We start from the raw sequence: 25,333 nt of genomic DNA, 5'->3' as shown, positions 1-25,333 counted from the left end.
CAAATCTGTACCCTGGTCTGAAGTGACCATAAGTAGAATAACCACATAAAACAAATTGTAAGAAAAACAGATGTCAGACTCAATTCGTAGGAAGAATCTTAAGAAATGTAACTCATCCACAAAGTAAGGGGCTCATAAGGCACATATTCCACCGATTCATGAGTATTGTTCAGTATGGGATCATTACCAGGTAGACAGATAGAAGAGATCAACAAGACCATTGAAGGGGGGCATGTTTTGTCATGGGATCATTTATTTGGTGCATGAGTGTTACAGAAATGCTCAGCAGTCTCCATTGGCAAGCATTACAAGTGAGATTTACTACTGAAATTTTGAGAGAATACTTTCCAGAAAAAGTTGGATGACATATTACTTCCTCCCATATACATCTTAGGAAATGACACTGATGAGAAATTTCAAGAAATATTATCTAATACAGAGGCTTATTGACAATCATTCTTCCGATGCACCATTAGGGAGTGGAACAGGAAGGGGGGATCAGTTATAGGTGTGAGAAGTACCCTCTGCCACACACCATGTATGATGTAGATGCAGATGTATATTTTCCCTTATGAACAATGATACTGCAATCCTATAGGAACAAAAGGACAGGCTAAGTCTGATTAATTATCTGTAAGCCCAGTACATAGTACAAAATTTTTCAGGTGACCTAACTTGTTCTATGCCATTCCTGCCTATTAAAGGACAAACTGAAATGTTGTCCCAGATTGATTCATGTTTATAGGTATTCTGAATATAGAGGAACATGAGTGATTACATATGTAGCCAAAGAAGCTCCTGTAGCAGCTAACTCCCAATTCCTGTGATACTACCTCCCAATCGCCATTGATTAAACGTGCCAAGAAAGGAATGAGAGAAGGGTAAGTTCTTTTTCAAATTTTCAGGCAATAAACAGAGGACTTGTAATCATTTTTAAATTACCTGTGTGATTCCTAAAAAAGTAGAGAGTTATAGGCACATCCTTTCACGTTTACTTTTATGATTTTATAAAGCGTTACTGTGAACTTAACAACTTGGTAGAGCAATTATGGAAGAGTTATTAACATCCCATGCAATATTTATCAGTTAAATAGTCATCCATTTCAGAAAATCTTTCATCCTAACCTATCTACAGGGAAGAAAGGATAGCTGAGGTACATTAACTGCTAGTGATTTATCACTGTTTACTAATATAAAATACAGATGTATTCTATTTAATGTCAAGTGTTCATCATTTTTTCTAAATTTCAACATATGCAGAGCATATTATTTTCCATAATTCCTGAACATGTTTAGAAATAATTTTGTATGGTAGCTTCAGTTACTGATGAGAAAGTAGATTATTATTTTCCTAAACGTTACGGAGGCTCTCAATCTCCAGTATTGAAAGAAGGCAGTTTAGGTTGCACAGGTTTCCTAGTGTGATCAGATTTATATAATCTCCTTCACAGTAGATATATTCATTCTCTGGTCAGGCATTATAACGTATTTGTACAACACGTATGCCAAGAATAGAACTTAAGTGACTGCCAACCGTGGACTGTACTACTGGCCCTAGTATTGTTGCATTCTGGCAAAAATTTTCTGTCAAAATCTCATTTTCTTGGTTACACTGAGAAGGTAATAGGTAATCTTTCTTAGCTGTTATTCCTGTTAGTCGTTTTTTCCACTCTGGCAGCTTGAATCTCTGGATTTCACTAATAGTTATAACAACGCCCATCACTGCCAAACCCAGTCAACCACATAAACAAACAGCGATTGCATTCACCCATTCAGGTTTATTCACCTCAGCTTGTATAGCCCCATGCTCTTTTGTCTGCAGAAATTTTTTACTTCTTGATGTGACAGAGATTCCCCTGGCAGAGACATCATGTACACTACGCACGCATTAAAAAATCAACTTATGATTCGTTCAAAAATCAACTTAGAATGTGTTCAAAAACCAAAGGAGTGTATAGAGAAAGTTCAAAGAAGCGGAGCACGTTTTGCATCATCATGAAATAGGGGACAGATTGTCACTGTCATAAAACACGATTTGGGGTGGACATCATTAAAACAAAGGCATTTTTCATTGCGGCGGTATCTTACCACGAAATTTCAGTCACCAACATTCTGCTCCGAATGCAAAAATATATTGTTGACGTCGACCTACCTAAGAAGAAATGATCATCATAACAAAATTAGGCAAATCAGAGCTCTCACGGAAGGATATAGCTGTTTGCTCCCCCCCCCCCCCCCCCCCCCACGCAGTGTTCAAAATTGGAATAACAGAATTATTGTGAAGGTGGTTCGATTAACATTCTGCCAGGCACCTAAGTGTGATTTTCAAAGTATCCATGTATATGTAATTGCAAATGAATATGTTACATTTATTAGATCATTTATTCACACTGTAAACAGAAATGGCCCTATCACGTTTCCCTGGGGTACACTGGAAATTGCTTTTACATCTGTTAATTTTGTTCTGTTGAGGGTGACATGCTGAGTTCAGTCCACAAGGAAGGCTTGAATCCAGTCACAAATCTGTTGTGATACTAAATAAGCTCATAATGTCAGATGCCTTCCAGAGGTCAACGAACATGGCATTAACCTGTGCGCCATTGTCTGCAGCACTATGTATGTCATGGAGGAACAGAGTGAGCTGAGTTTTGGAAGATCTCTGTTTGACAATCCATGTCAATTTTTATAGAGGACAGCTTCATTCAACAAAAATGTCATAACTCTTGAACATAAAACTTGTTGCATAATTATGCAACAGATGCATCTGCCCTATGGGCCTTCCTCAAAATATAGATGACCTGTGCTTTTTTCCAGTCTTTAGGTATCGTTCTTTGGTCCAGTGAACTATGATAAACAACTTCTAGAAGGGGTGTATGGTTTTTTTGCATAACCTTTGTAGAATCCTATAGGTATCTTGTCTGGTCATAATGCCTGTCCACTACTAAGTAGTTGTAGTTATTTTTCTGTTCCATGCTCAGTTATGTCTATATCTGCCATTTCAGCATTTGTACAATGATTGAAAGGAGAGGCTGAGCCTCTGTTTTAGACCTTCCCCTCTGCTCCAAACCAGAGGATTGCGGTCAACCATGAGTATGATGCAACAAATAGTCAGCTCAACATGCATTCTGTGTGATGCACCAAATTAGCTATACACTGAAAGAAACCAAGGATAGCCTCAGCATCCAAGTGGCAGTCATCATTCATGCCAACATGTGCCACTGTTTGCAGCCGGTTGTACCTGAGATCCCACGGCAAACATACTGAGTGCACACTGGCATTCTTTCCTACCCTGCATGGTATTTCTATGAGGAACTCCATTACACAACTGCCATTGGAGCTCCATATGATTAGTGTACACATCCTCTGCACTTGTCCAGATTGGGCAGGAAAGCTAGATGCTGGCCCAACAAGTGGGGCAAATTGTGCAGCCTCAGAAGTGTTACAAACACAGGTATGTTCTCCTGTGAAACATGCAGAACTAGCACTCCTGGAAGAATGGATATTGTGGAGGTACAGCTTACCCACACCCTGGAGGATGTTCCCACAGTGATTTTTCACTCTGCAGTGGACTGTGTGCTGATATGAAACTTCCTGGCAGATTACGAATGTGTGCTGGACTGAAACTCAAACTCAGGACCTTCGCATTTCACACGCAAGTGCTCTACCGACTGAGAAATCCAAGCATGACTCATGACCCATCATCACATTTTTACTTCCACTGGGACCTCATCTCCTCTATTCCAAACTACTGGCAACATGCACAAACTGGGCTAAAGCACGTCTCCACAACATCCTTTGTTCTAGGCCTGCTAGCCCTGCAAGCTTTGCAGTAGTAATTCTGTGAAGTTTGGAAGTTAGGAGATGAGGTAGTAGTGGAAGTAAAGCTGAGATGACAGATCATGGGTCATGCTTGGGTAGCTCATTTGGTAGAGCACTTGCTCACAAAAGGCGAAGTTCCCAAGTTTGAGTCTTGGTCTGACAGACAGTTTCAGTCTGCGTTGAAGTTTCATATCAGCACACACTCAACTGTAGAGTGAAAAATTATTTTAGAAAGCTCCAAAAATTAATTTAAGTTCACTATCTAGTATTATACATGTATGTAAAGCAACTTGTCTTTCTGCCATTTGTTTCTCAGTATATTCAGTTAATGATCCCCCAGGTACTTCGTCAAAGCAACTGAGTGTGGCAATTGGAGAGGCTGCTTCTGCCATTTTTGATGTAACCACACATTTCTTCTGTGTTTTGGGAACTTATAAGCATTAACAGTCATCAGACAACCTGTCCATGAGTGCATGCTGTACACTTAATGTCAACATTAGTACTTGAATAGGTAATAAGGCTAACACAAAGTAGTAGGCTTCCAGATGTGGTGCTAATGCAGAATGCTCAACAGAGCGAAGGCAAGGAAGCTATGTCCTTCAAAGCTTAACCTACACACAAGAGATGCATGAATTGGCCATATACTGAGAAATGACACTGTCATTGAGGCGACAGTATAGCAGAAGAACACAAGAAGTACACTGAGACTTCTTACAACACACACCAGCCGACCACTTTTACCTTAGGTGACTTAGTGGTGGCCCAAATTAATTACTCACAAATAGAGTGAAAGTATTAGTGATAGCATATGAGATTATGATATTTCACATATATCTGTAAGGAACACAATTTTACATAATTACAGATCATAAGCCACTCATAGCTGTTATAAGCCTCCAGTCTAAGTTCCCACAAAATTAAGTACAATGATCGCAGTAATGGGGCTTATTCCCAAGTGCAGAACTGCCTGACATTCATTATAGGCCTGGCTAATGAAAATTCTTGATCCCATGAAACTTCATGGACTAAGTTTCATAAGTACAAGTCAATGCATTTACAAATAAATAACAGTGTGTAATCTATTCTAGTAGAACTCCCTGTTACTTCTCATCACATAGACCCGTGTACACAGGGAACCATGCTACTCTGCAGAGTCACATCATCAGTTAAGTATGGGTTGCAGTATCAGCTACCGAAAGGATTACTGCCAGCTTTTATAACATACTTCCCAATACAACATAGGGTCAACACAACTAGTTTCATAATGTTGCTGGTTATGTGGATGACAACTGTAGTTTTATCGTCCTGCCTACATCCCAGCCATTGCTACTCCAGTTACTGCAAAGGTCACTTTGGGGAATAATACACATGATAGCATCACATCATGTTTGTTGCACAGGCATTGACACTGAGACTCAGATGCGACCACTCTTTGGAGTAGGTTCACACTCATTCAAGGGAGCTATATGGTTACTGGTCATGGAAGCCATCTCAAATTTCCTATATGTTGTTCAGATGACTATCATCACCAGAAGTTTTACAATCTTGGGTGTGGCAAAAGTATTTTCCATGAAGAGAACACACCATATGATGGTTTCTGATGACTGCCCACAACTACCTTCCTCACACTGTTGGAGCTCCTGTAAATGCAGCAACAGTTATAGTCAGCACCTTATTACCATTTTGTTCCATGCAGTATTTAATTCCAAAATGTGACAAACTGTCCAAAGAAAAATTATGCTATCAACAGTGACTCAGGAAGACCTAACAGTCTTCTTTGCAACATATTGTCTCATCTCCATTAATTGTGACAGGCCTGTAGATCAGTTGCACATGCTTAGATTTTAATTTTGTTCAAAGTGCCATATCCAACCCAGCAAGCCCATAGCCCACTGTCACAAAAATATGAGGACATGAGCTCACATATCTTTATGTCGATGTGAAATCAGGGTGTTATCATTGGCTATTCATGGTACCAAAGTGTCTGAAGGCAGAGTCAGCTCATCCTCCATCATAATCAACAGTTATAATGACACAAATGGGTGACCAACAGAGTGGCCAGCACTGGCCAATAAGTAGAGAGACTCCATCATGAGATCTGTACAAGGATAGTGTTGCATAGCAATATCAATGTCTCGCCAGAGCTAGAGATACTCTCTCACCACAAGGCAGATCACTGCTGACCATGGAAGTGTAAGCCATACCAATAGTTACTGTCACTGTGACATCATGACACTGTTAAAAGTTGCCGTCATAGACTGCATACTTCACATGATGTTCAGTACTCATTACACTGCTTACTCAAGCTGCCTGCAATGGCTTTTATGGATTTAAAAAGAATAATGAGCCTGGGTAAATAACTGTTTAGTGACAAGCTGCATGAGACATTACATGTGGACTGATAAATAACAGCTCAGATGTTGATATTTTAAATACATGGCAAAGACAAAAGTCATTGCAGGGACAGCAATTAAAGCATCTACAAGAGCTACTCATTGTTGTAATGTGGGAACATAATGATTTATCTCACATCCAAAAGGGCATGATCATTGGTTTTCAGATCAAGAGTGGAAGCATTTCCATAATGGCTAAGTTTGTAAACTGTTTGCATGTTGCTGGCATTAAAGTACACCGAAATGGCAAGATGGTGCTATAAGAAACTTGTGCTAAGGCAGCTCTGGTACACCATGAGCCATAGATGAAATGGGTGAATGATGGTTGCAGAGATGTGTATAGGCAAACAGATATGCAAATGTTGAGCGGCAAACTACCCAGATGAACCAATGAAATACCAACAGTGTCTCTTCAATGACAGTTCATCGAACATTTCTGCATGTGGATCACTGCAAAAGGCACCTGGTTTACGCAACTATACTGACTGCTGTTTATCAGCAAAGAATGGTAGAATTTTTACATGAGTACCACAACTAGATGTCCACTAAGTGGCAACAAATGGCCATTCCAGAAGAATCACATTTTGTGCTGACTGAGACAGATGGTCATTGACGTAAACAGGATGAAACATTTGAAATTAAACACCCTGCAACACATAGGATGGATCTAAGTTGAAGGAGGGAGCGTTATGGTCTGGGGAATGGTCTTGTAGCATTCCCTGGGTGATCTAGTCACTATGGAAGGCACAATAGATGCATGTATGCTTTGGGACCATTTCCACCACTACATGCAGTTTTTTTTCCTCAGAATGATGGCATCTACCAGCAGGACAAAGCAATGTACCACACAGCTTGCAGTGTACACTGAGCAGCCAAAACATTATGACCACTGCCCACCATGACACAGGATGGCGTCGCAAGCACGTGATGAGTTAACAAATGTATGTAAGCAGAGAAGACATGCAAAGGGGATCACCCTAGTGAAGATATGGGCTGAAAATGTGGAAACCCATTGACATAAGCGACTTTGACAAAGGACAAATTATTACTTAGCAAAGACTGTGAACGAGTATCTTGAAAAGAGTGACGCTGGTCAAATGTTCATGTACTAATGTCATGAGCATCCACATCCACAGACTGTGGGGTTTGGAGGCTCATCTGCTCTATAAAATAGGATGTACTGTGATTTGTGGCATCTCTGCCAAAAGATCACTGGTGTGCACACTGGTGTGCGCAGAAGTGTTTTGGAGCACACTATTCATCATACACTGTTAAATAGGGAGCTCCGCAGCAAGCCATCCCTACATGTTTCCATGTTGTGCCAATGGCATCATCAGTTATGATTGCCATGGCCATGGGACCATTGGGATTGATAAATTGAAATTATTGCCTGTTTGGGTGAATCACACTTTTGCTATATTAGGTTGCTGGTCATCTCCACAGACACTATTAAGGTGAAGGTGGCTGGAAACATGCAGCAGGCCACAGATGCAGGCTGGTAGGAGCAGTATTATGGTATGGGAGACATTATTCTAAGCTTTCATGGAGCCTGTGGGAGTAATCAAAGACACGCTGATAGCTGAAAATCACCTGAATCCCTTCAAACCTGATGTCTTCCCCAACGGCGATGCCATCTTTCAGCAGTATAATTGTCCATTTCTCAGTGCCAAAACCTTGATACAGAAGTGTTATAGCGAACTCATGCTGATGTCTCAGCAACCAAATTCACCTGATGTAAATCCTGTGGGACTCACCTGTGTCGCAATCAGCGGCATCACTGCATACACAAATCAGCGGCCCATTATTAGCATGAATTACATGAACTATGAATAGACATCTAAAGCCATATACCAGCACAAACCTACCAAAAAAGTGTCAGATCCCTGATACACAGAATCAGTGATGTATTTCATTCCAGACCCATCAGTGTATGTGCATGGTTTGAAAAGCACAGCTGATTTAAACCCAACCAAGAATCAGTAGGACCACATTGATCAGGCTGTTTGCGCTGTGGATCCTCAACCCAGAACCATAGTACAGCTGGCCACAGTGCTGGAGTTGATTATAGTTCCACATTCTTAGCAGTACCTTCCAAAATCTCATCGGCATATGCCATAGACAGCCAAAAGGGAAGAGGTAGTTATATGGGCTTTTGACAGGTATTCACATTAGTGTGACTGAACAGTGTAGTTGATGCAAGAGTAGAAATTCTGACTTACAACTTACAAACGCAAAAATCTCCTTTAGCATAGATATCATCCACTGCACTGCCACCATCTTTAGTAGCCATATATGGCTTGAAGTCTTAATATGTAAATAACAGCAACAGAATTTTACAGTTTTTGAGGTGTCAGACAGTGTCAGTCAAAAAGCCTACTTTTTGTTTTGGACTGGATGTTATGTGTTTTATTCACTACATGTGCTAGCCCCAGTAGCAGGCCCAGAAACATTGTCATTTGTATAACCGTGATTGTCACTAGCAGCATACTATCATCACTAACAGACTGAGAGAAATTAGTATATAAATATCCCTTTAGATCTCAATAATGTTATCCACCATATATGGGCTCTTTTATTCATGACAGACTCATGCAGTATGAGCAAAATGGAAGAGGTATGACACAATTCCTTAAAATTACAGTTGAGCAAGGACTTGACATCTAAGCAGCAAGCATTTTAAGCAATTAATAAACCACTCTGAACGGAAGTAGCCTTCTTCCACACAGCACTTTATTGAACATGAATGCAAACATTGCTTTATTGTAATACACTCTACCAGTATTGCAGCATGTTTCAATACTGCTGAACGCCTGGATTGATTTACTTTATTTATGGTAAGTTTGCAGAGCCTACCAAGTCCATTAGTGTTTGCTGCATCTTCAGTTCAGTGTACTCTGCAATATGTCTGCATGAAAAGCTTGTCAAAATCAATTAATGAGCTTTGACAATAAAGAGAAAATGAAATCAGAATATAGTGTATATCATTTCATTAATTAGAGTGCTACGATTATGTTCCTTTATGCATGATGAATCAATTGGGAATACAAAGCAGTGAAGGAAGATCATAAACAATGAAGCAAATTTAGTTAAGTAGCTTTCTACTGCAAACAGACCCAATGTTTTCTAATATTCATCAAACATCACTTAGAAGCCAAAATACAAAATTTGAAAATTTTCATCAATACCTAAAATTTTGTAGTAGAATGTTGTACATCATATAAAATGTTAATGATATCAGTAAAAAGCCACTATCATTTCAAGTAGACACAAGTCCAACAGTGACATTACGTAACATGGTAATATACTACAGAACAGGTTTACCACCATTGTCACTAGCTGACAACCGTATAACTTTATGTTACAAGATAAGAATACCAGTCAATCTTATGTTCAGAACAGAAGCCTGTCAGAAGCAAGTGATACAAAGTACCCAATACTTTCAGGTTCCCTGTGGTATAAAACATTTGTTTTCTCAATTTAGAAGAACTCTGTGAAGAACTTTGAGGTCTATCTTGGATGTTCCAACAATTTCAAAGTCCATATTACCTTCAAACCAACAGCAACTATTCAGTTTTTTGGAACAGGCTCTGTACCAATTTCCCTTCGAGCAGTAGTAAAGAAGGAGTCAGAGAAACTACAGAATCTCTGTATTGTCAAATATGTAAATGTGAGCAAATGAGCCACACTTACTATATGCACAAAAAATAAATGGACTATTGCGGCTTTGTGCACATTTTAATATTGTAGTCAACTACATTTGCATTTAGATTATACGTTACAAAGATAAATAATCATTTTCCTTGCAGTTAAGCTTCAGAGAATGAAATCAGTATATCTTCTATGAATGGCTCTGAAATGAAAGTGGATCACCAGAATTTAATATTGCAAGTTTCTGTGAACATTAATGGCTAGTTGGAAGAAATGAAGGAAAATATGAAAAATCAAAGGGCAGAAAATATTAGTAGTATCAAGTCAATGGAAAGTATATTAACCAAAGGAGGCACTGATGCCAAAAACAAAGTTGGGGATAGAATGTAACTCAAATGAATACATAAGTTTTAATGCCAAGGTTAAGAATGTAATTTTCAGAATAGATTGCAACTTAGAAACCAAATTTTCTCCATTGGAAGACAGTCATATATGTGAATGTTTGCAGTAGCCAGATAATGTGAATGAGTGTGATATAATGAATGTAGCAGTGACCAATGTGCATGTTGATGCAGAGCAAAGTTATATTATTTTAAAAGTGAAAGTTATTTATTACGACAATTTGTTGTTGTGTGGTATTCAACTTATCCCAGCATTATTCATGATGGATAGCTCACGGGTCAATGATCAGATGTCATCCAACAGGCACAATTTTCCAACATTGTCTTCATCACCTCATGATGTAAACATGCTAATTTTCTGAAATATTGGGCCCTCATTGACCCATAAAATAAAGAACTATTTCATCACTGGCAATTCCACTGTTTTGTTTATCTAAATAATGAAGTGAATGGCATAGAAGCAGTTGGTAATGGAGTTGGTAGTGATTTGAACAGTGACATAACTGATGTTTTTTATAATGTAGAAAATGTTAATGGGGCTAACGTCCTTGTGGTGGTGAAGTCAGATACAATAGCTGGGGAAAAAATATGATACAGTAAAATCAAAGGGGTTAAGATCAAACATGTGTTCATCACGAGAAAGTGCTTGGTAATATAAAGCATGTAGCACTGGTGATGCTGAAAAAATAAAGTGTATGGAACACTAAGACATAATGATCAAGAAATTGCAGGAAGTGCATGATTCAATGGAGGGATTCCCATGGTTTTATAAACCTAGAAATGCCAGCTGTAAGATGGACTTGGAAGAGTTTACTTATCTGTGCTTGTAGAGTTGTGTAAACTATTGGAAAGCCAATAAATTCAAGTTAGCAAGGGAGTTGTTATCTAAGGTAAATGAGAACAAGTGATGGAAGGAGACTGATAAGTATGGTAAATATTTGATGATGATTTTAAAATATAGCCACTGGAAATGGAGTCTAGTATAATCATCATACTTCCTGTTTCTTTTGATGTAATTTTTTAAAAAAACTATATATTATTTGTTCATAGAAAGAGAACAACTGTGCAAGAAGAAAACATAACACAATAAAAAGTTAAAACAGATAGATTGACACTGAGAGCAAGTTTTATGTAGAATGAAAAGAAGTCACATATATCTTCAGGTTTATGAAAGACATGTAACTATTTTAGTGTATGAAAGTGACAAAATGTACATTGAAGATGAATGAATGGTATAAGTGTGTGGTGTGTGTCTGTCTGTGTGTGTGTGTGTGTGTGTGTGTGTGTGTGTGTGTGTGTGTGTGTGTGTGTGTGTGTGTGTGTGTGTGCATGATTTTATGATTGATATAGTTTTGCTGCAATTGACAATGCTTACTCCAGAAACATATGGGGTGGCACTAAGTGTTTTTCATGACTAAACAATGATGGCTGTCAGAGTATTCTGTGCATATGTGAAATATGTATTGATGAATGGTAAGTGGGAATAAAATATAAACTTTCCATGAGGTGACTGAGGAGATGTGGTTGGCATTATTTTTTTGAACATGTAGATGTAAAATTTGTTTGCTACCATGTAGAATAGGTAATGTTAAAAGTGGTATGGGGGCATGGATATTTATCACCAACATAGTTCTAGCTCTATTAATGAATACATTGTTTTTATCTACAAGTGCTCCTTTAAATAACAGTTATTTCTGAATGCTGGATAGTAGACTTGATGCTAATGTGGCATGATTTGTATGTCTAATGAACTGAAGCTGTCCTGAGCCAGAGCACTGAAGTTCCCACAGGAGATTCAGTTCTGGTCCAGTGTAGCAAGAAAACTGACTACACAACATTACAAAAATATATTCAAAAACTGAAGAACAAGTTAAGCAAGTGTGGCAAAAGTGCTCTTTGAAAATGTGCAGTGAAATAATTGACAGAAACACCTTTATCTGTTATGAAATCAAGCAACGGAATTTCCAGGTTGGAATTTTGATCATATAAGGAAAAGGTACATTGATACTCACTGTGAAACTAGGGGGAGCAGTGTGATGATATGATTCACAGTGTCCACTTACATGCAGTAAAAAGTAAAAAAATGTGGTCCCAGATGTGTGTTACACTGTTATTAAGTAGTGAATCCAAATGACATCAGGCAGTGGGTGCAGAAGGAGTGTCTGAGAGCAAGGGGCAAGCATTCTGCTGTTGGTGGGCCTGATGGTATCAAGTTTGTATAACAAGGTACTGGACAATGTATTTTGAAAAACAGGTTCTGTACAGGTTTTATTCAACCTGCCATGATAAATATTCAGATACTTACATTTTATTATCACAAAATTGCAATAGATGTATATACCCTGTTACTGCTTTCCCAGTCTGACTCCAGTACTGACTCAAGTTTTGACTTTGCTGTCAGTGAGTTATTCTAATGACGTCTCAGTCTGTTCTGTTTAAGATACTTTAGTACAGCTTTTTCTGTTCTGCTCCCAGAATAGTTACAATGCACTGCATTCTATGCTACTTATGATTTTTCCTATGTATACTGCCACTTTGGTGAATGTCTGACAGCTGTCAATCATCCACTGAGTACCAACCATTTACCCAAATTCAACTGCTCACTGCAGCCACCCTGCCCACATTATTACCCATGGACCAGCAATTCTACACTATCGGCAGCTTATACAACACGTGTATGAGTTCAGGCTACCAACACAGAACTCTAGAGCTCATAAAATCCTACTACCTCAGACACTTTACTGTGACAACTCACTCAAAGCATCTCAAGATCCTGGTGCCTTTATGTATTACATTGACTTCTCTATTTTAATAAAGTACGTTTGAAGTTGCTATCCTTATTTAGTTCTAGGTCCAACAATCTTCTTTTCTGCAAAGAGATGAAAAGTAATTTTATTCACTGTTTAATTTGAACTTACCACATTGTGGTAAGCAGTTTGGATCATTATACACCAATAACATCCATGTCACTGTAACAATATCTTACTGGGAGACAACGATGAACGTTATACCATTGGGGTGTTGTCATTCAACAGAAACATAGTAAAGGCGTGCATGGAGCTTAGGGAATGCACACTTCCTCTACACACATTGCTCCAAACCTACATATGAGATACTGATGATGAAAAGCTCCAGAATGCCTAGAACACTTATTTGTGAAATGTTCTACATGGGTTTAAACTGCCTTGAAAGTATTTCTTTCTAAATCTAAAACTATGTGTACTGGCCGTGTCTCGTCATTTACTACCAAATGACTGCCAAGGAATCCTATGCCAATGGTGTCATTCAGATGTAGTACAGAGGGGCATGGGATCAGCATACCATTCTTCCAGCCTTTTAAACCTTCCCAGACCTGGGAGCCACTACTTCTCACTCAAATAGATCCCCAAATGGCATTACAAAACTGGATATACTATGTTCCAGCAGTATCACCTAGCTAGAACTCCAGGCAGTACTGGGAATCTAACACAAGTTCTCCACATATCAGACATACTGAAAAATTAACTTTGGAGGCAGGCAAATATTTATTTCTACTTTAGAAGAGATGCATGAACTCCTCACATTTCATTTTTCATAGAAAACTGCTGGTGGTTTCTGTTAATGAATTAGGTTGACAATGTTTATAAAAACAAATATTTTCTTGTATCTTTCTGTTGAAATTTCTACTTATTCCCAGTTTATTGTGTCAACATATATTTGTGAAAGAAGATTTCTCAGCTACTGATATTACTTAACAGAAATAATTTCAGATTTGAAGAGACTTCAATCATGATGTGTCAATATTACTCTAATTCAGTAGGAAGCACACATAATGTTCAATAACTAGCTTTAGTTTTGTACAGCACTGAGTAAAGACTTACTCTCCTCGCTTTAGTTTTGTCATGTATTCAGTTGAACGCTTGCTAGTTGGTTTCATTTTGATGCTGGATGCAGTCATGGGGCAGGTTCCTTCTCTGCTGGTCAACATAATTCCTCGCATTGCTTCATGTCGTGGAAACCTAGAAGCATGAAGTCGATGGAGAAATATGACAATGGATGTATCCAACTGAATATCAGTATTCTGTCACTATTATATTACATCAGAGCAGAACAAGTAAGCTTGTTGCATGGTTAATGTAATGATCTCTGTTCACATGATTGTTTGGTTGACCTTTATGCATCCTCAGGACAGTTGTGTTACCATCCTCTGATGCTAGAATATATAGCAAACTTTACCCGCTAATTATCATAAGTTGTGAAGCCTTCCTCAGATCTAGTCTTGTCAAATGGCTGTATACAAGAGTGCAGTTATTTTTTATTCAGTGTGATAATTCATAAAACCATGTTCAGATTTGAGTAACATATTTCAGCTCCCAAAACATTTTAATTTTTAAGGATTTCTTTCTGCACTTATTAGCTAAGTAATAATACTGAGATACACACCACCAGTCTCTGCAGTACAAATACCAAACAAAACACATACAACCCAATAACCAAAAAATAACAATAATACTTATGTACTGGCTCGAACCAAATGTAATTACTGTGAGGGACACATGGTATGGCGTAAATATAAGTCTAAAGATGCTCTGAATGTATTAAATGATTTTAATTTTCGTTTTCCTGTTTACAATTGGAATTGTTTTTACAGTGCACAAAAGAATGTTGTTAAGTGCCCTCTCACCTCTGGCCATTATACTGTATAGTTTTAGTAATTTAAACTTAGTAATGACCTACATTTGCATGTAGATGACATTGTATAAACATAAATAATTATTTTCTTTATACATAAGGTAAGATGATTCATTCAAAGAGAATAGTGGTTACTGTTGCCACTTTTGTAAGTACTACACACTATGTTACTAAATCAGGGACTGAGTCAGTAAATCACGCATTATAATTTTTGTACAAACGTTGCGAAAGTCATGAGGCTCATCATCTGTTAAAAGGAATTAAAAATGAAAAAAACCTTAAAATTACAGGACATCATTGGGATACAGATGTTCTTTGCATTGAAATGACACAAAGAAACTGGTCTCTTTTACATTGTTTATTTGCCTGCACTGTCTATCATTTCTAACAGACTTGTATTTGAGAGGACGTGTGTGCCAGTCCACAACAGTTCAGTTGGGTTTTGGTTCCCTGTAGAATCCAACCCCATCCCTTACACATATTGTTCATCTTTTGAAACTGAAATTCATAGGTTGCATATTGTAATTGAAGCTGACGGTCTCTAAATGAGCTAGAAGGCTAAAAAACTCTATTCCATGAGCGTAGATTTTCACCATATCTCCTTAAGAAAGCAGTGCAAGCCATGCCTCAGTAGCAATCAAGAGACCAGGAAGAAGAATCAAGTAGAGATGTTGTCAGTAGTTACATGATTTTTTCAATGTGCGAGAAGTGATTTCTTTTCTTTTTTTTTTTTTTTTAAAAAAAAAGAATGGAAGGATCAAGGGGTTAAGTTCAATATGAGTGACCTTTCTGACATCAGAAACTTCTGTGGGAAAGGTTAGTGACAATATACAGCAAAAAGGCCATACCCAACAAACTATAGAAAAACAATTTAATGAATTTAAGCAGCTGGTATTTACTTCTTTGCCTGAATAAATCAGCATTGGCTGAGTATTGCACCTCTGCTCACTACTCTATGAGCACTTTCAAAAACTGTCCGCCATCACATCTTTCTCGAGAAATGAGGTTAAGGAAGTAGTGAAAAATAACTAGCACCAGATATAAGCAGTCTATATGAATTTTTCAAATTAGAAAATTTCAGTACATGGATTCTGCACATATCTGTTATATACTGCCATAGTAATTTCTCTTGTGAATCTGAACCTCGTCATAATTTGACTGACTGAAGAGTTGATGCTTAAGCATTTTGACTTGCATCTTCCACATTCAGTTTTATTTTTAATTACGGTTATCACATTTTTATAGTGACTTCCTCATTTAATAACATGTCCATCTTAAGGAACAACGCTACAGTGAGCTCAGCAGACAATGGAAGGATCTGCATGACAATCATTGTATGAATTATAACTGAAATGTCAGGATCAATAGCTTGGTACATTACAAAAGATATAATTGCTAGCACTGTTTTCTTGACTGCCACAAGTCCAATACAAGCAGTGCATTGGTCCTCATACTGTGTCTACTGATGACACTTTTGCACAGACACAGAGATAGCTGTTTCTGCTGTTCTACAATCTGAACTACTAGAGGTGTACACTGACATGGAATGACATGGTCATAAATTTTCTGTGCCATACTAGAATGGATATAGGGGTAAGTTTTTATTCAGGTGCTATTCCATAGAGTTATTGTTTCAAAAAATTCAGTGACACTTAAAGAAAATCCTACTCTGGTTCAATGTGTTTTAGGAAGATACCCACAGCACTAATATCAGTGGTTCTGAAACCATAGGTACCCACAGGCTGAACCAGAACTCCAGTGACAAACATTCGTGGATACCTTCCGAGTATATTGGCATTGGAGATCTGTGGTATCTGGCAGCTAACTACAGAGTAACTGCACTTTGTTTTGTTTATTGCTTGAATTAGCTCAACATCTTTACTGCACTGAATATAGTGGACAACCATGCAAATGAGGACAGTTTGACCTGTGTGTCTTGTTTTGATTTGGTCACGGTACCTGCTGTTGACAGCAGTAATTCACTCCATATCACATTGTCCTCAAGTTTGCTTTCAGTACTGCACCATTCTGCCCAGGATTTTGTTTCCCAGCAGTTTTAGTTGTGCATTAATGACGATACACAGCAGTATTAAGGATAGGCATAACAATGAAAAGTTGGACAATCTGCACTTGGTTTACGAATTCACTGAATGCAATGTAAAAATAGCATAATGAAGCTGTGATAACAGAATAAGTGGTACTTCTTGTGGTTGTTGCATAGTCTGAGTTGTGTGACGTACATTTTGATTACTGCTTATAAGAGACTTCTTCACTGTCCTGAAGGTATTTGCACAGACACAAGGACGACTGCAATTAACAAATCAAATAAATTACAATTACATTAATCACCCACCAGAGGGAATGAGCCCTTATACTAAAATTTTAAAAAAGTATCCCAGAACAATCTTTGAAAGCTTATCAGTGGAGTTCTGGGTCAGGTGATTATGTGAAAAGGTGTCCGACATGGATATGCCCACACGAGAGGAGTTAACAGACTTTGAATGCCGAATGGTAGTTGGAGCTAGATGCATGGGAGACTCCATTTTCCAAATCGTTTCAGAATTCATTATTGCAAGATCCACAGTGTCAAGACTGTGCTGAGAATCCCACATTTCAGGGTTTACCTCTCACCTCGGATCACACAGTGGTCAATGGCCTTCACTTTATAACTAAGAAATTTTGCATATTTGTGGGAAGGTCATAAGGGACCAAACTGCTGAGGTCAACTGTCCATAGGCTTACACACTAGTACTTGACCTAACTTAAACTAACATATACTAAGGGCATCACAACACCCATGCCTGAAGGAGGACTTGAACTACTGATGGGGAAGGCGCGTGAACTGTGACAAGGCAACTCAAACCGCGTGGCCATCTTGCATAACATGTCTAAGAACAGTGGTGTTTGCGTTGATTTGTCAGCGCTAACAGACAAACAACACTGCCTGAAAACACCAGAAAAATATATCTAGGATGCATGATAATTGTACCCGTTAGGACAGTGCAGTGAAATTTGGCATTAATGGTATATGGTAGTGGACAACCAATATGAGTGCCTTTGCTAACAGCTTGACATGATCTACATTGCTACTGCTGGGCTTGTAATCATATCAATTGGACTCTAAATGACCAAAACCTGTGCCTTGGTCAGATGAGTCTAAGTTTCAGTTGGTGGGAGCTGATGATGGGCTTCAAGTGTGGCCAAGATAACATTAAGCCAAAGAGTCAGGTTGGCAATGAGGCACTGTGAAAGCTTGTGGTGGATCCATAATGGTGTGGGCTGAATCAGTCATCACTGCCTGGAAATGGTTATTTTCAGTTACTTAGGTTTCAGCAGCTAGAATTAGCTCTTACACAACCTTAGAGGAATAATAATCAGAATGTACAACGTGGTAATTTTAACATTAAATTTCCTTCAGATATAACAGTTATAAACAGCTGGAATGATTGTTGTCAACTTTCAACCTGCTCCCAAGGGTCCCATTCTCAAGAAGAGTATACTGGCTTAGAAAGATCTTGATTGATAATCTGTTTATGGACCCAATGAATTACAATGTCATGGAAACACAATCCATAGTAAAAGGTATGTCTGATTATGATCGTCAAATCACAATGCGTAAACTTGCCAGAAGGAAAAGAGTAAATTGCCACATGCTTCGTAAACATCTTATAATAATAAATAGGGAATCTACCAATCACTTAAAAAAGAGTTTACACTTTTAACAATGGGAGGAAGCACATGAGGCAGACACAGACAATCAGAAATTCAATTCATTCCTGGACATAATTGGCAACCATTTTGAAATCTGCTTCGTCCAAACAGGAGTTAAAATGAAATCATCCTGTTATTGAAAAAAGGAGTTGGTAACAGCTGGCATCAAAATATCATGTGCTAAAAAGAGGGACCTGTATGCAGAGCAAAAGATGACCACTAACCTGGAACCTGCACTAGAGAAAAAAGAAAGTACTCTAAAATTCTAACATGTGGAATCAGGAGGGACAAACAAACACCCCATGCAGAAAAAAATAGGAAATCTAACAATAAAGTATAACCATATGGAACATAAAAAAAGTGAGACAAGTAGGAACATAAAATCTCAACAAGCGGAGACTACACTATCCTCTGGCAGTGGCTCACACAGCAACGATCAAAAAGCTGAAGCCTCTGATTGTAATAGCTTTTTTCTCACAGTAGCTGAAACAACAGGGAGCTATCATAAAAATATCTCCAAAGGAGCCACAGAGCTACTAAATCATATGCAAATCACACCAAATATAGCACTTTATTTCAAAAGCACAACTCCTAAAAGAACTGAATAAAATCATAATGTTCTGGATATGATGGAATAGCAAACAGGATTTTAAAATCATGTGAGGACTTATTCAGCCACATATTATGCTATTTATGTAACCAGTGAATGAAAACTGGGACATTTCCAGATAGACTGAAACATGGATTAGGGTTGTCCATCCATAAAAGTGGGGCAACCATTATACTATCCAATTGTCGACTCATCTCTTTGCTGCCAGTGTTCTCAAAAGTGTTTGAGACAGTAGAATGTGATAGGGGTTATGATACAAAATGGCTCACTAACTTCTGCATAGTTTGAATTTCATAAGAGATGCCCCACACAGAGAGCTATATTTAGCATAGCAGATGAAACTGTAGGTGAATTAAATCCCTGAAGGTACCGAATGGGGATCTTCTGTGACACTTCCTGTGCACCACAGCTCCATCAGCAAACAGCCACAGATTGCTACATATATAAATGAACTGATCGATATGGTGAGCAGCAGTCTGTGAGTCTTTGCTGATGATGCTGTGGAGAGTGGGAAGTGTCACCACTGAGTGACTGTAGGAGGATACAGAATGGCTCAGTAAAAGTTTCTAGTTGAGTTGAATAATGGCAACTTCCTCTAAATATAGCATAATAAATGTTAATACAGACGACTAGGGAAAAAGTCCTATAATGTTCAAATACAGCAATACTAGTGTGCCGCTTGACACAATGACATTGATTAAGTATATAAGTTTAACATTGAAAAACAACATGAAATGGTACAAGCATGATAGGACAGTTTCATAGAAAGTGGTTGGTCAACACTGGTTTACTAGAAGAGTTTTAGGAAAGTGTGGTTTCTTAAGTACTGGTTGCATGCTACGAGTTCCTGCAAGCTTGGATTAAACGAATACATTGAAGCAATTCAGAGGTGGGCAGCTAGATTTGTCACTGGCAGTTTCAGTCACTATGTGAGTATTATGGAGATGCTACATGAGTCCAAATGGGAATCCCTGGAGGGAAGATAATGTTCTTTTCGCAAAGCACTACTGAAGAAATTTAAACAACCAGCATTTGTAGTTGGCTGTAGAGTAATGCTACAGCCACCACTGTACAATTCTCGGGAGCATCACAAAGACAAGATAAGAGAAATTTGGGTTTGTGCAGAGGCATAGAGGTAGTGGTTTTTCTCTTGCTCTGTTTTGTGAGTGATAGAGGAAGAGAAATTACTAGCAGTGGTACAATTCTCCACCATGCATCTTTTGGTGGCTTGCACAGTATGTATGTAGATGTACATGAAGAGGAATATACCATAATCCTTTATATACTGCTCCTACATGGATCAGAAAAATGAACTCTAACTAATTCCTGCATGTGGGTCTTTGAGCAGTGATTCTAACTTTAGTGCACACCCAAATGGTGCAGTAGGAATCCCTGATACTAGCCACAATTAGGAATATGCAGAATATAGATATAGATGTGTATGTATATAAAGTACTTAGCATTTGTGAAAGCAGCAGACAAATTGCCAGTATCCTGTGCAACCCTCACATGCTTGTGTCAATGACAGTCATGACTCAAAGTATACACAGTGGGTTGCAGGGTCAGCAGTAGTGTCATGGTCACTGTAGGAGAATTGTCATGGTGGTAGCTGTCTCCAACTTTAATGGCATTCTTATTCACCATGATATTGTCAAACATCAAAGTCTGACCAAGTATGGTAACATTTGTTTCATGTAGCTTAAGGAATAACAAAGAAAAAAAATCTGCTAGGGCTGCTGAAACAATTTACACTAGCTCATATAAGTCACTGAAAGATCGCAAAAATAACAGTTAAGCAAACACATATGAATGAAATGTAATGAAATCCAGAAAATGCGACATAGCAATAAAGCACCCACAATCTAAAATCGACATAAGGGTGACCTCTGAATTTCATTTTCATCTGAAAGTGTGAGTATATGATCCATTCTCTGATTTTGTGAAGACCTACACTTTTCTGTACCAGTCATTCCTGTCTTCATGTATCTCCCTGTAATTCTTAGTTTTATGATAGCTATTACCATGGATTTAAATACGTTTTTTTTTTCAAATGTACAGGGGTGAAGACTGTTGGGTAACAAAAATTGGTGAAACTTAGTGTGCTATGACAGGCATACAATTCAAGTCTGTTCTTCTTTTTTTACTGCCTTTTCACTGAGGTAATGCTAACTATAAACTACCTTTCTTTCTGTGGTTATGTTCCTCAGATAACATGTAAACATATAGAATATTTGAAGAACCAGTAAAAAGGCTTACTTACTAATATAAAAGGCTGATAAATGACTTACTGCGCTGGAGACTGTATCTGATACCTCCTTCGTCGTCCCTTTTCTGTACTGGCCCTCCACAGCAGGTACATCTTGCACAGCAGCTGCTTTTCTTTCATTACACGGTCGAAGGACCAGAATGCTAGAAACACACTTTGGCCTGCAACCACTGGGTCTCAACTGTCCATATTTATTTAATTATTTATCTATATTTATTCATCCAGGGATCATTTCACAATGACATCTGAACTGTCAAGTTTATACAATGAAAATCAGTTCGTCAAAACACACAAACACACAGAACATATAATTATGCTTTATGAGGGTGGGAAAGATGATCAGCTGTGGCCTTAATGAAGGAACCATACTTGTATTTGCCTGAAGACATTTAGGAGAACCTGTGTTAACTGAAATCAGGATGACTGGACAGAGCATAGTGCATCCCGCCAAATGTGAGGATGCAGCTGCACAGCCTCATTCAGCTGGATGCTATCATTCAATATGTTCTGATTTACACACAACTTGATTCAGATAACCTACCCTACGAAACAGAAATGTGGATACAGCTACAACACCTCCACTAAGCTGTGACTGTGTGACTTCTTTTATTTTACCATGATAAACCCATATGAATAATTTGTGTACATGTGCAAGTGCATGTGTGTGTGTGTGTGTGTGTGTGTGTGTGTGTGTGTGTGTGTGTGTGTGTGTGTGTGTGTGTGTGTGCCTGATTTTTTCATATATATTATTATACTGTAATTGAGAATGTGTTCTACACAAATATAAGGGGTATCATTAAGTGTTTTTCATGACTATTCAGTGATGGCTGTTAGTGTGTTCTGTGTGTATGTAAAATATCTGTTGATGAATTGTAAGTGAGAATAAAATATAAGCTTCCCATGATACGACTGAGGAGATATTGTTGTCATTATTTTTATGAATCATGTAGATGTAGAATTTGTTTGCTACAATGCAGAATAGGTAATGTGTAAAGTGGTATGAGGGAATGGCAACTCATCACCGAAATAGCTCTAGCTCTATTAATGAATACATTATTTTTATTTGCAAGTGCTTTTTTAAATAACAATTATTTCTTAATGCTGGATAGTAGACTTGGTGCTAATTTGGCTAGATTTGTATGTCCAATTAACTGAAACTGTCCTGAGCTAGAACACTGACGTTCTCACAGCAGGGTCAGTTCTGGTGCAGTGTAGCAAGAAAACAGACAACAGGATGTTATGAAAGTACATTCAAGAACTGAAGAACAATTTAAGTGAGTGTGGCGAAAGTGCTCATTGAAAATTTGCAGTGAAATAATTGACAGAAACATCTTTTTGTTGTGACAGTGCCACAAGATTTAAAACTGCCGCTACGTCAGTATGTGAACACGGCGATAGAGGCGCTCCGTAGCTCAGCCGAGCACGGGAGCACCACCTGGCTATGAACGGCGCCGGCCGCGTGTCACGGCACGGCATTGGAGTGACTGATTCGGAGTTGGTAGCATGTAACTCGCTATTGCTCTACGTTGTATATCCACGCAATTTATTAGGATTAAAGGTTATAACACGTTTTGGCGACGAGGTCAGATATTTTTTTTCCTGCGATGTGGAATTGTGTGTTCGTGTCGGGGCAGCATGGAACAGCTTATGCATGTGCTCATTGACCAACAAACACAGCTCATGGCTGCTATTCAGGCGCAACAAACACAGCAGACGGCTGCTATTCAGGCGTTGTCGACGTCGCTTACTCATCGTCTGTCTTCCTCTTCTCCGCCTCCATTCCCTCCTTACGACAAGGCCGCTGAAGACTGGGAGGATTATGAGAAGCGTTTGCTGCAACACTTCTTGGCTTTCGGTGTTGTCGACGCTCCTATGTGGAAGTCGTTATTTGTATCTTGGATTTCCCCACGGATCTATCAGCTGCTATCTCAGTTAGCCCCTCTGCGGGAACCTGCCTCTCTATCATACCAAGAAATGTGTGACTTATTGTCTAACTATTACCGAAAAAACACCCACGTCGTGGCTGCCCGCATGGCGTTCTACCGGTATCGTAAACAGCCTCATCAGTCTTACCGGGCTTGGGCGGCGGAACTACACGGTCTGAGTAGGAGATGTCAGTTTGTCACGGACACTCATCATGAGTCTTATGCTGATTCAATGGTACAGGACGCTATTCTACGGCTTGCTCCTGTTAAAGAAGTTCGGCAACGTGCCTTACAACTGCCAAACCCGTCGTTGTCGGAAGTTCTCAGCATCGCTCAATCTTTTGAAGTGTCTCACGCTGCTGGTGCGGAAACAGACGCGTGGTGTGATGTGGGCGCTGAACAGACCACTTTCGACGCAGACAATTTGCCTGTTTCACAGGGGAACGACGATGTGGCAGCGGTTCACTCGCGTCAACAAAGTCGCGTCGGGCCACCACGTTCGCAGCGAAAACGGCAACCACAGAAGCAGGTTCGTTCCGCACTTCCTTCTTGTCCACCTTGTTTCGTACAGCATGACAGGGCTGCATGTTCAAAACGTTGGGCCACGTGTAATTCATGTAGGAAAAAAGGCCACATTGCTTCTGTGTGTGAGTCCCCTAAAGTTCCTGTCGACGAGGACGAGGCATTGGACATGGATGTTAACTGTGTGCTTTCTCAAACAAATAAGTTGTTTGTTACTGCTCGTGTTCTGGATAAAGACATTTGCATGCAAGTGGACACTGGCTCTGCAGTAACTCTCATTAATTATCGCACGTATTTGGAGTTGGGCTCCCCTCCCTTGTCTCCCGTTACGCAGAATCTGTGAACTTATAATAAGCAGAAAATTCCCATCGTAGGCCAGTTTAATGCTTCCACTGCCTACAAGTCTGTTGTTAGGCCCCTCACGTTTTATGTGGTGGATCATGCGGGCACGGAAAACCTGTTCGGTTAAGATGCTTTCCAGTTGTTCGGGTTCTCCATTGATGATGATGTGCACCTCATATCTGAGGATATTCCGTATCAACAGCTGGATGGATTGTGTTCTGAATTCTCGTCTGTGTTCTCTGCTGGTCTGGGTCATGCCAAGGATTTTGAAGCCCACATTACTCTTAAGCCTACGGCTCGCCCTAAGTTTTTCCGGGCACGCCCTATTCCGATGGCGTTGCGCTCACCAAGGCTGAGATAGACAGGTTAACAGCTTCAGGGATTCTCCTTCCTGTTACCTCCAGCGAATGGGCATCGCCAATCATGGTGGTTTCTAAACCAAACGGGAGTCTGCGATTGTGTGGTGATTTTAAAGCCACTGTCAACGCTCAGAGCCTCATTGACACTTATTCTCTTCCCCGTCCGGAGGAGTTATTTACCAAGCTCGCTGGGGGCCAGTTCTTTTCCAAACTTGACTTATCGGAGGCGTACCATCAGATGCCGTTGGATGCGTCTTCCAAGGAATTTCTCGTCATCAACACTCGTGGGTTGTATCAGTACCAGCGGTTACCATTTGGCGTCGCTAGCGCGCCGGCCATTTTTCAGCGGTTTTTGGAACAGCTCACGGCTTCCGTTCCCGGCTGCATCAACTAGCTGGATGACATTGTCACTGGGGCCTCCACTGAGGAGCACCTTCGCAATTTGCGTTCACTGTTTTGGGTTCTGCATTCGGTTGGGTTGAAGTGCAATCTGGACAAGTCACAGTTCTTCCAACCCTCCATTGTGTATCTTGGTTTCCACTTGTCCCATGAGGGTATACGTCCTCTACGACAGCACGTTGCGGCTATTACCGCTCTACCCCGGCCGTCTACGGTCAAAGAACTTGAGGCATTTCTAGGCACGATTGCTTATTATCACAAATTCAT

The 25,333-nt window shown here is 39.3% G+C and overlaps 1 protein-coding gene across 4 annotated transcripts in view; it reads right to left on the bottom strand.

Annotated features, from left to right (window-relative positions):
* LOC126470586 (uncharacterized) overlaps nucleotides 1-25,333 on the bottom strand; it is a 95,332-nt gene that overhangs the window by 61,952 nt on the left and 8,047 nt on the right. For all 4 annotated transcript variants that reach the window (XR_007586254.1, XM_050098544.1, XM_050098542.1 and 1 more), the window contains exons 2-3: nucleotides 21,542-21,662; nucleotides 14,122-14,259 (exon numbers count right to left, since the gene is read on the bottom strand). Coding sequence is in view for 3 of the 4 variants with exons in the window: in XM_050098544.1 (XP_049954501.1) it covers nucleotides 14,122-14,259; nucleotides 21,542-21,639 (236 nt within the window). In the remaining variant the exon portion in view is untranslated. The remainder of the gene's footprint in view (nucleotides 1-14,121; nucleotides 14,260-21,541; nucleotides 21,663-25,333) is intronic.

Source organism: Schistocerca serialis, chromosome 3, assembly GCF_023864345.2.
Source record: "Schistocerca serialis cubense isolate TAMUIC-IGC-003099 chromosome 3, iqSchSeri2.2, whole genome shotgun sequence".
Classification (NCBI taxonomy): domain Eukaryota; kingdom Metazoa; phylum Arthropoda; class Insecta; order Orthoptera; family Acrididae; genus Schistocerca; species Schistocerca serialis.
Note: the sequence above shows the minus strand (reverse complement) of the source record. Positions and strands in the feature narration are given on the sequence as shown.